Consider the following 10,000-nt stretch of genomic DNA (forward strand, 5'->3'; position numbering starts at 1 on the left):
CTCAGACATCTCGTGGACCGGTGGTGCCATCCGATCCTTTTCATACGCTGTGCCAGCATACACGTGCGATGCTTGGCATCTCTGTACAAATGTTGCATCTTACGAGCATGGTATCAGAAAATGACGTGAACTTGAAAATCTGTGAAGCGAGTACTGGTACATCATGTACTACAGACAGTCTACTGACTGTATGCAGGAGTGGCACACTCTTGCATACAGTCTACTGACTGTATGCAGGAGTGGCACACTCTTGCATACAGTCTACTGACTGTATGCAGGAGTGGCACACTCTTGCAGGTTATCTACCCGCTGACCATGCTGATACTACACATGTAACATCTCAAGAAAGGCGAGTGATGTTGTTTTACGTGCATGCTGTTCACCGCCACACATACCTCCAAGCACACTACAGTCCGTAGGTTGGAAATTGGCACCCCGAACTTTTTAATTTTACTCTTAGTACTGTATCTTACCGCATGTAAGTCACACCAGTTTTTACTCTAAACTTCAAGGGCAAAGAATGAGGTCCGCCTTACAATCAAGTGTGATTTCCTACGTATGTAAATGTATTGAAAGTTGAAACAACTTGGTTCAGTTGATCAGACCTAAAAGTGGAGTGTGACTTAAAATCAAGTGCAACTTATAATCGGTGATATACGGTAGATGCAAATTTAACTTTCCCAATGGATTTTCCACTAATAAAAAAATAAAATAAAAAAAATTCACGGTTCGCGTGAGACTCGGCCAAAGGCCCTGTTTTCCGCATCCGCAGGAACGCCACCACCCTCTTGGATCAAGGCGCAGATGCAGCTCCTAAGCGGTGGGAGGTGAGTAGATCAGACCCACCACAAAGTGGTCAAAGACCGAAATCCCATTCACTGCATCCATGTTTCCCTCGTGCCAGGCCACGAGTTCCCAATTAACTCCACTAATAAGAAAGTTAAAATGATTGGCCGAGTTTTCATCAAAATTTGCTAACTGCAGATCTTCAGTGGGCCTGCTTTTCGATCTAGTCTTTCCGTTTTTGAAATGCACACTCCGGGCTCTTCCTACAATAGTTCCCAGTTTCATTCACGCCGCGTCTCTTCCCAATTGTGAAAAGTGTGCTCAGATTTTTAGTGCGGTGATTTCCCCCACAGCGGCCTTGAGCACGTTCTCAGCAACGCAGCAGCGGGTCAGTTTCAATGACTGGACCGTAATAACACCGGCTTATCCCGCTTGGGCATCTGAAGCTAGCCAAAGAAAAGGTATGTCAAGATGGGGTGGGGGTGGCATCATCACCGACCCCGAACTCCCATACAAATACGTCAAAGGCAGCCGTCCACTGCAAAAGCAGAGAACTAAGGATGCGCAGTGCGCAGTGACTTACCACACGTGCGTACGGCTGCTCCACGACAAGTCCCAGCGGTGTCATCCATGTCATGAAGTGGCCCTGCTGGGAAACACGCGTGACGCACGTCAGCAGCCACCTCTGGATCTTTCTAGCCACGGCGAACACCTCATCCAGCACCTCGAAGATGGTCTTGACCAGATGAGGTGAGATTCGGCTCAGGTCAGGCACGGCTTGACCGTACTGTCTTCTGATAGCACGCTGCAGACCATGTATAGCATACGTACAACATGAACAACATGAATACCATGTATAATATGTACACCCACCCGCACACCCACACCCACACAACTGTCCAGACCCAGATACAGGTCGTCCCTCGTTAATACATAATCTCTTGGACTTGACAAATGTTATGTATTAACGGGGTTTATGTACTAAACGAAAGTGTACATAACTTCCTTGTATACCAGAATATTTCACTTTTTTCAACTTTTCTGAGTGTTTCTTGCTGCCATGACTAGGGAGCGAGATATTCTTGATTCCCTCGATATAACATAAAAATTATGTTCTAACGGCCACAGTCAGCGAAGATTCTACAGTTTACATGATACATGTCCAGCCGCGCCTGTACAGTCACTCGAAAGAAAACAGAGCTTTGTCGCTTTGTGATGTGCGCTGTGATTTCTAAGCTAATTGCGTCCACAAGTAGAAACTAGAACACGACGTGCCTCCACTGGAAGGCCAAAAGACCAACAAATTATGTACTATTGAGGTAGGAGGCATGCGGGTATGGAGAAATGTTATGTACTAACGGGGTTTATGTACTAACGAATTATGTGCTAACCGGCAAAATTTGTATGGAAGTGACCACGTTTCGTCCGGGACTTGAGATTTCTTATGTACTAACGGGGTTTATGTACTAACCGGACTCGTTTTAACGGGGGACGACCTGTATACTAACGGGTGCATGAATTACACACATGCACGCACATCGTATTACGCACACCTGGGTTACCGCCCCATTGCAATTGAACACAATTCCGGACACTTGATGTTCGGCTGATCAGTGCTCCTAACTGTATGCATATCTGCAGTACACAAGCTACGGACACTACTCTGCACTACAGTGGATGTCTATAGTCTGTTTCAAAAAGATTTACAATCAGGTTTGGGTCTTAAAAAGTATGAAGATAAGGGAAATTTGGACAACAAAGTACATAGAATGGCTTGTTAGGACACGGCAAATTGTTCTGTGAAGGTTTCGGAACAATTAGACCAACCGTTAAGGAGTTAGAATTTCGGCCAGGTTTCCGGCCTTTTCCCATGGTTTACAATTTGCCCAGGAAGCCAGTATCGATTTTTTATCAAAACCCACGATTTATCCTTTCCTTTTTGGCCTTGTGGTTATGAATGCTGTCTGCTGACCATGAAGTTGTGAGTTCAAATCCCAACCTATCCTCAAGTCAAACTTTTTTTCATTGTTTGGTGATCAAGCTGGTACAAGACAAAGAAGATGGCTGCACCAAACGACTTGTTGTTGGAGGTCGCGCTTCCTGCCGAACTGACTGACACTTGACTGGCTCACGCCATGTGAACACACCCACAACACTGAAATGGTGTGAGTGAATATGGAAGTCATCGCGCTGTAGCTTTTTGAGATTTATTTTTAGTATTTCAAGATCGCCAATTTATTTGAATTTAGCAGTCAACGCCGTCTTCTATCAGCGTTCACAAGCGTCTGTTTTTCTCAAAATGTCGTCGAAGTCACACGGATAGCTTTGCCAAGTCATGGCCTTGGGAATGAGTCCGTGTCGATGTCGTTTTCGTCACACGGTGAGTAAATTGCATCGCAGCTCAAAGAAACTATTTTGGTCACAAAACGGATTGGGACACATGCCGCTCGTCAACATTTACAACACTTTCGTTTCGACATGTCCTCTCTGACTCCATTATCGATACGAGGAAGAACTCGTTTGTTGTAAACCAGACGTACGTCCATGACTGTGTCAACGTGAGTGAGTTGTCATTTTTCCTGCTTTCGCGCGGAATATTTCTTCGAGTTCACCGTGAGTTTTTCCAGGTAGCGCTCGAGTGCTCATACGGTAAGACGCCAAACTCCGCGGGCGATCGCCAGGGGTTGTAAATCTTTTTGAAACGGACTGTATGCAATACGTAGCTACATACATTCGGGAGAATAAAGCAAGAGAAATGAAACACATGATACTACCCGGGGCTAATGTCGTCCTCCGAGATTCCCACAATAGAGCCAACGCAGACTGGTCGGAGGTAAATTATAATTAATCAAGGCAGATTATGTTTGGTACATACGGGCACTGTGTACTCGTCAAAGCAGAAACCTGAAGGATAAATTTAATGGTGACATTTGCCTCAACAAAACCGACAGGTAACAGCGTTAAAAGAACAGTAAGCAGCACACACTCTTCAAGTGCTTTCAGACTCTCAGTGATGACACATACCTCAACCTGCAATTCAGCACCGGCCTTTGTTACACCGTACACAGTTGTCATCACGGTCTGCTTCACACACTGCACACACACACACACACACAACATCAAACAAGAAGAGTGTATAAAAGACACAGCAGAAAGGCCATCAGTGACAAATAGACACAAAAAAACAGTACAAACATGTTACACACTGCAACGCATTGCCAATGTCGATAGGAATACACCACCACCCACACACACAGCATTCAATCAAAGTGGCACATATCACACACTGGATCACAAAAGGGTCTTTCTTCCATCACCCTATTCCCAGGTAAACAACACAGGAAAACTACTCTTCCTCTCACAGTGCCTTTTCCCAAAGAATATTGCTTCCTATGACTATCCAAGTGACTGTATCCATTATGACTATCACATGAAATTCTGATCATGCAATGTATAGCATTCGTTGATGAGAAATCATTCCAATTGCTGATGCAATATACAAGGTGATTTCCTAATGGTTCATACCTTTCGGACGGCAAACGGAAGAGACTTGCGCGCCAGAGTGTGGATGTTCGCGGGAAGCATCGGGTTGTCAATCTGGGAAAGGAGTTTCTCTTCGACCTGGAGCAAAAACAGGAGTGAAATTAGTGATTACTACCTTGAGCCACCAATCTAGACATCACGCGCTCAAGGTGACTTGATGGCATGTTCATATACACAGCATGCATAATACCAAGAGTGCATAAACAAGAGTATGCAACTGTGGTTATGGGTCTTACCGGTCAGTGCGCGGCGCGCTGCCTTCATTACGTAACTTGCCTTCATCACGCTCTGAAAGCATGCATTCAAACTCACAATTTCTCGTACGAGCCCATCCGCTTTTGCTCGATTCGTTCCAGTACCTAAGCGATCTCTGAATTCTGGCGCGTGAACTCCAGTTCCGTACGAAAGTTCATTTCAAACCAGAGGGAAAGTGCGGTGTTTGATTTTCCGCAGTGCGCGGACTGCAGCTGAATGATGTAATGAAGGCAGCGTGCCGCGCATCTGGCCCATAGAAAAGAGATCACAGTTAATTAGGGGTCAAACGGGTGTACCTTTAACTAACGAACGGGTAATTTTCTTAACGGGCGGGTTAACGGGTACCCTTTAGCAGCCATATTATTTTTTTGCGCATTTCTCACATAAATCATGATTTTAATTTGTATATTCTCAGGTTGTATTTTGATACTACATTATGATTCGCAATTGATTCGTGTATCATAATATTATTATGGCAATGAAGGTTCCAAATGAATGTCATCCGTGCATTTGCCCATGTACATAACTTCACAGTAACTTACAATCGTACATGTAGATGGTCCTACAAGCTACATCATGTATTTTGATACATGTACGCAAATCAACTGCAGATCGATGTGATTCAAGCCATGCAAGGACAGAGTGGTTTAGCAAAACTTCCGTGATCTCGCGCAATCCTATTAAATTTTGCTATGTTCGCAGAGAACTGGTATTAGTTGCATTATTATTATTATTATTATTATTATTATTTTTTCTTATTTTGTTAGGGATTTCCCAACAGGCAATGTTGCCTTTTTACTGGGAACCCTAAATGAGACTTTGTGTGAGCGCGAAACAAAGCAGGCGACTCGGCCAGGCGACAAGATGGAGGCAGCGCATTCCACCTGTCGGCACCAAGATACGCAATGGAATGGAAACCATACCGGGAGTGGCAGGCAGGCAAGACAAGAGCAGCTGTAGCTTGGCCCCGAGCATTCAGAAGATGTTCGCGCCCATAGGTAGCTGGGGTGCCTGACACAGCTGATGTGCTGCTGGCCAGCTAGCTGCTAGTGCTAGCTTGTTGAACTCGTGAAATGAATCTTCACAAATCCGTAATCTTGTATGCAATATTTCGAACTACTTTTCAGCTCGTCGATTGAAGGAACAAACTACAACCATGAGTATCATACATGTAGCTACCACCTACGGACATCACCGTTTGTGACACTCCGACTGGTCACTCAGCCTGGTGACACTAGTTCATCAAGTACTGTGGCAGGTTCGATGTCGGAGAACCATCGTAACTTTCTAGTTACTCAGCTGCCACCTCGAACGAGTTTCAAGTCTTGCATTTTCTCACATCACAATCAAAAACCTCCACTGACCAGTACGAGGATTTTTACTTGCACTAGACTGGAGAGAACAACTGTCAAGTCTGTCTTTCAGCCTGCTCCTGCCTGATAAAGTCGAAAGCGGGAATGCACAGGAAAAAGGAAAAGAGTATCCGCACTCCTATTTTGAGTCTTGGAATACGATAGGATCACTTTTTTTTTTTTTTTTTTTTTACAAACGGGTACCCTTTTACTAACGGTACCTGAGATTAACGGGCGGGTACCCGGGTACCCGGTACACCCGTTTGACCCCTACAGTTAATACTAGTTGCATACTCTTGTTTATGGACTCTTGATAATACTCATAGTCCAGCATTTGATTCAGACTCAGCACATCACAATGTCTCAGCACATAGCGTGCTCCTGAGAGCCATACATTTAGTAGCAACCAGGGCACGGAGCACACTCCGTCTACACACACACACACACACACACACACACACACACACACACACACACACACACACACACACACACACACACACACACACACACACACACTGTCTTACCCTCTTGGCAACACTACTGTACAAATCCAACGAGCTAGGCTTGGCCGACAAGCTGACCAACTTTGCACCCTCCATGTCACGTCCCAGTGCAGAGTAATGCTGCATACCATTGCAAGAACCATCCTATAATAAAGAGAGAGAGAGAGAGAGAGAGAGAGAGAGAGAGAGAGAGAGAGAGAGAGAGAGAGAGAGAGAGAGAGAGAGAGCAAGAGCAAGAGCAAGAGAGAGAGAGAGAGAGAGAGAGAGAGAGAGAGAGAGAGAGAGAGAGAGAGAGAGAGAGAGAGAGAGAGAGAGAGAGAGAGAGAGAGAGAGAGAGAGAGAGAGCAAGAGAAAGAGAGAGAGAGAGAGAGAGAGAGAGAGAGAGAGAGCAAAAGGAAAGCAGAGACAACTTACTAAGACTGCAGCAAGGTAGTGGTAGCCAACACCAAGACGCCGCTGCCGAATACTCTATATGACTGTGTCTATTCGCTTGAAAGGGACTACATGTCCTGTGAACTAGAGTGACTCAGAGTAATAACTACTCCTACTCTGTGGCGAATACTGAACCCTGCATGTATACCCAGGTATTAGTGGGCTGTTTAAGTGGTAAGAAATCCAACAAAAGTAACGCTCCACCATGTGTAGCCAGTGCAGGCTGTCGTAATAAAACGACTCATCCGTGTTCCATTCCCGTGCATGGCACATGCATGGTGCGACGGCACAATGACAGCTGTCGCAAATCACACTGAGTATTACACGTGTTTGTTGATGATTCCTGGTTAGCTGCTAGCTTTTTCCTACTCGAAGATGTTGCCGCCGCGAAATCTGGGGGTTTGTGTTCGTCCTGGCGAAAACCGTGTTTTGATCCGTTGAGGGAGACGAGAGATACAGTGCGAAGACGTACGATCTGTCCGAGAATCGGCGAAGAAGAAAGCTTCGCAGACGACCCGTAGTGGTTGGGAACAGAATGGAACATATACCAGTCGATGCCTGTCATGGTAGGGATGACTGCTACGAAGTTTTAGCCCCATGCTCCCCAGCGCTTTTTAGCGCCCGACGATAATTACCAAATTTCATCGATTTTCCATGTGGATCAAAGCATAGTCTCCTCAATCTTCTCCAGTCGAGCTGAGTCTGGACGCTACAATGTCGAGACGCGAAAAGAGAACATGCATGAACACACAGGAGCATCACATACAGCTGCATTCTGCCTTGACGAAGCTGAGAACAACACCAGCACCACGCATTTGGAAGACATTTCGAAGAAGACGAAGAACTACATATCTGCGTTCAAAAAAGCCTCTGCACTGTGCAGCATCATGCCAGTATGCATGCGTGCATGCGCGAAGCACGCGGTCCGCGGATCAACTTCGTTCAAAAATTATTGTGCCACACGGGTTGTATGATTTGTGTGCGATCATGGCCTTTCTTCTTGACAAACAAAACTGAAGTTTTTCGATCTTCAAATCGCCATAGCGTCCTTGTCATGACTCCAAATCAGCTGAAACTTCGCAGGAGGAATGAAAATGCCATGCTGAATCGATTGGTACCATTTTCGAAGGGTTTCCTTGAAAAATAAAATTTAGCCTGCACTGGCTACCATGTGGGGAGGGGGTTGCAGTTGACATTCTAGAACATGATCTAACAGATGAAACTGAACAGTCACCAGGACTTGTTTAGAGCAATAGGACCGTGTTCACTACTAGTACTACCTACCTGATGAACGGGCAAGCAGGATACATAGGTCTCCGGACAGCCTGAGCGCAGCGCATCGATGACTTCATAGCACGTGATGAGGGCCTGGACTGGTGAGTCGCATTCCTTCCAGAACTGGTGACCCTGTGTGAGCGCGAGTGCGTGCATCAAGTCACCAGTGTACGGGGAAACAAACCATCTCATCAGCTAGCAGTCTCTCGGCACACGGAGAAGTGAGAAGAAGTACTAGAAATCAACTAATTTCCGTAAGCTTGCAACCTTGGTGAGCTGTGACAACTGAAAGACCCTCCCATTCATAAGCAGCAAACTTTGTTAAATTTGACTTGGGCCTGCTACCCAAAGGTATGAATGGTAGTGCGGCAGTTTTAAATGGTTTCCATCTCACAGAGGCAGTAGGCCTAGGTTCATCTCATCTAGAAAATGTCAAGAATGATAATGCTCAGGAGTCAGGGCCAAACGGCCATGAAGATGGTTGAGATACTGCACGGGAGACAGTTAACAGAACAGGCGAGAGCCACCTCAAAACACAGAAGGTTTCTCTCCTCTGGCACATGTAAGCCCCTACAGCTTTATCCAGCTAAATGCATAGAGCTGGCCCGGCAAGACAAACTGGCATTATAGGCATTAACGGCAGTCCTCTCTTCCGGATCAGGCATGATGATGGTGGCATACCTCGTTCGGTGCATCCACAGAGTGAATGATGTCGTCCATACGATCGTTGACAAACTCAATCTTCTGCTCACGTGATCGCCTGCACATTCACACCACATGATAAGTCAACAAGTGACAAGTTACGAGTACAGCAACCACAGATGGAGAAACACAAACCTGTTGTGCATTGTACAACGAGTTCATTGACCGCAGAGAACTCAATGTCACTGCAAACACAGTGCAGCAGTGTGCTGTAGGAGAAAATTAGAGTTGTCGTTCGAGACAATTGAACAAGATGGCAAAATACACATTACGCTTTTTTACACGAAGTAGAGTCCGATATTGCTTTTTCGCATGAAACTGCCGGTAGATTTTAGAAAGTGTTCAGGCAGTAAAGCTTGATGTGGTCGCTTCCTACTTGTATTCAAGTTATGTATGAGTCATCACACGAGACAAGGGTCTTTCAGTCATACGGATGACTCTTGAGAAGACTACACTGGACCATTTGGTTGCAGCAAACAAACTGTGATGCATGGTGGGTTAGAAACCTAGTATACATCAGTCGTCACGTAGTCGTCACTCTGCTTTCCTTTGTCTGCAAAGAGTATACAGTAAAACTGCCCTAATCCGGGTTGCAGGTTGGGACCGAGCACTGCCCTAATCCGGGTTGCAGGTTGGGACCGAGCACTGCCCTAATCCGGGTTGCAGGTTGGGACCGAGCACTGCCCTAATCCGGGTTGCAGGTTGGGACCGAGCACTGCCCTAATCCGGGTTGCAGGTTGGGACCGAGCACTGCCCTAATCCGGGTTGCAGGTTGGGACCGAGCACTGCCCTAATCCGGGTTGCAGGTTGGGACCGAGCACTGCCCTAATCCGGGTTGCAGGTTGGGACCGAGCACTGCCCTAATCCGGGTTGCAGGTTGGAACCGAGCACTGCCCTAATCCGGGTTGCAGGTTGGGACCGAGCACTGCCCTAATCCGGGTTGCAGGTTGGAACCGAGCACTGCCCTAATCCGGGTTGCAGGTTGGGACCGAGCACTCCCCTAATCCGGGTTGCAGGTTGGGACCGAGCACTCCCCTAATCCGGGTTGCAGGTTGGGACCGAGCACTCCCCTAATCCGGGTTGCAGGTTGGGACCGAGCACTGCCCTAATCCGGGTTGCAGGTTGGGACCGAGCACTGCCCTAATCCGG

The 10,000-nt window shown here is 46.5% G+C and overlaps 1 protein-coding gene across 1 annotated transcript in view; it reads right to left on the bottom strand.

Annotated features, from left to right (window-relative positions):
- LOC135815093 (uncharacterized) overlaps positions 1-10,000 on the bottom strand; it is a 42,251-nt gene that overhangs the window by 5,521 nt on the left and 26,730 nt on the right. The window contains exons 24-29 of the mRNA XM_065328334.1: positions 8,831-8,909; positions 8,159-8,281; positions 6,464-6,586; positions 4,312-4,407; positions 3,811-3,879; positions 1,370-1,591 (exon numbers count right to left, since the gene is read on the bottom strand). Coding sequence (XP_065184406.1) covers positions 1,370-1,591; positions 3,811-3,879; positions 4,312-4,407; positions 6,464-6,586; positions 8,159-8,281; positions 8,831-8,909 — 712 coding nt within the window. The remainder of the gene's footprint in view (positions 1-1,369; positions 1,592-3,810; positions 3,880-4,311; positions 4,408-6,463; positions 6,587-8,158; positions 8,282-8,830; positions 8,910-10,000) is intronic.

Source organism: Sycon ciliatum, chromosome 4 (assembly GCF_964019385.1).
Source record: "Sycon ciliatum chromosome 4, ocSycCili1.1, whole genome shotgun sequence".
Lineage (NCBI taxonomy): Eukaryota > Metazoa > Porifera > Calcarea > Leucosolenida > Sycettidae > Sycon > Sycon ciliatum.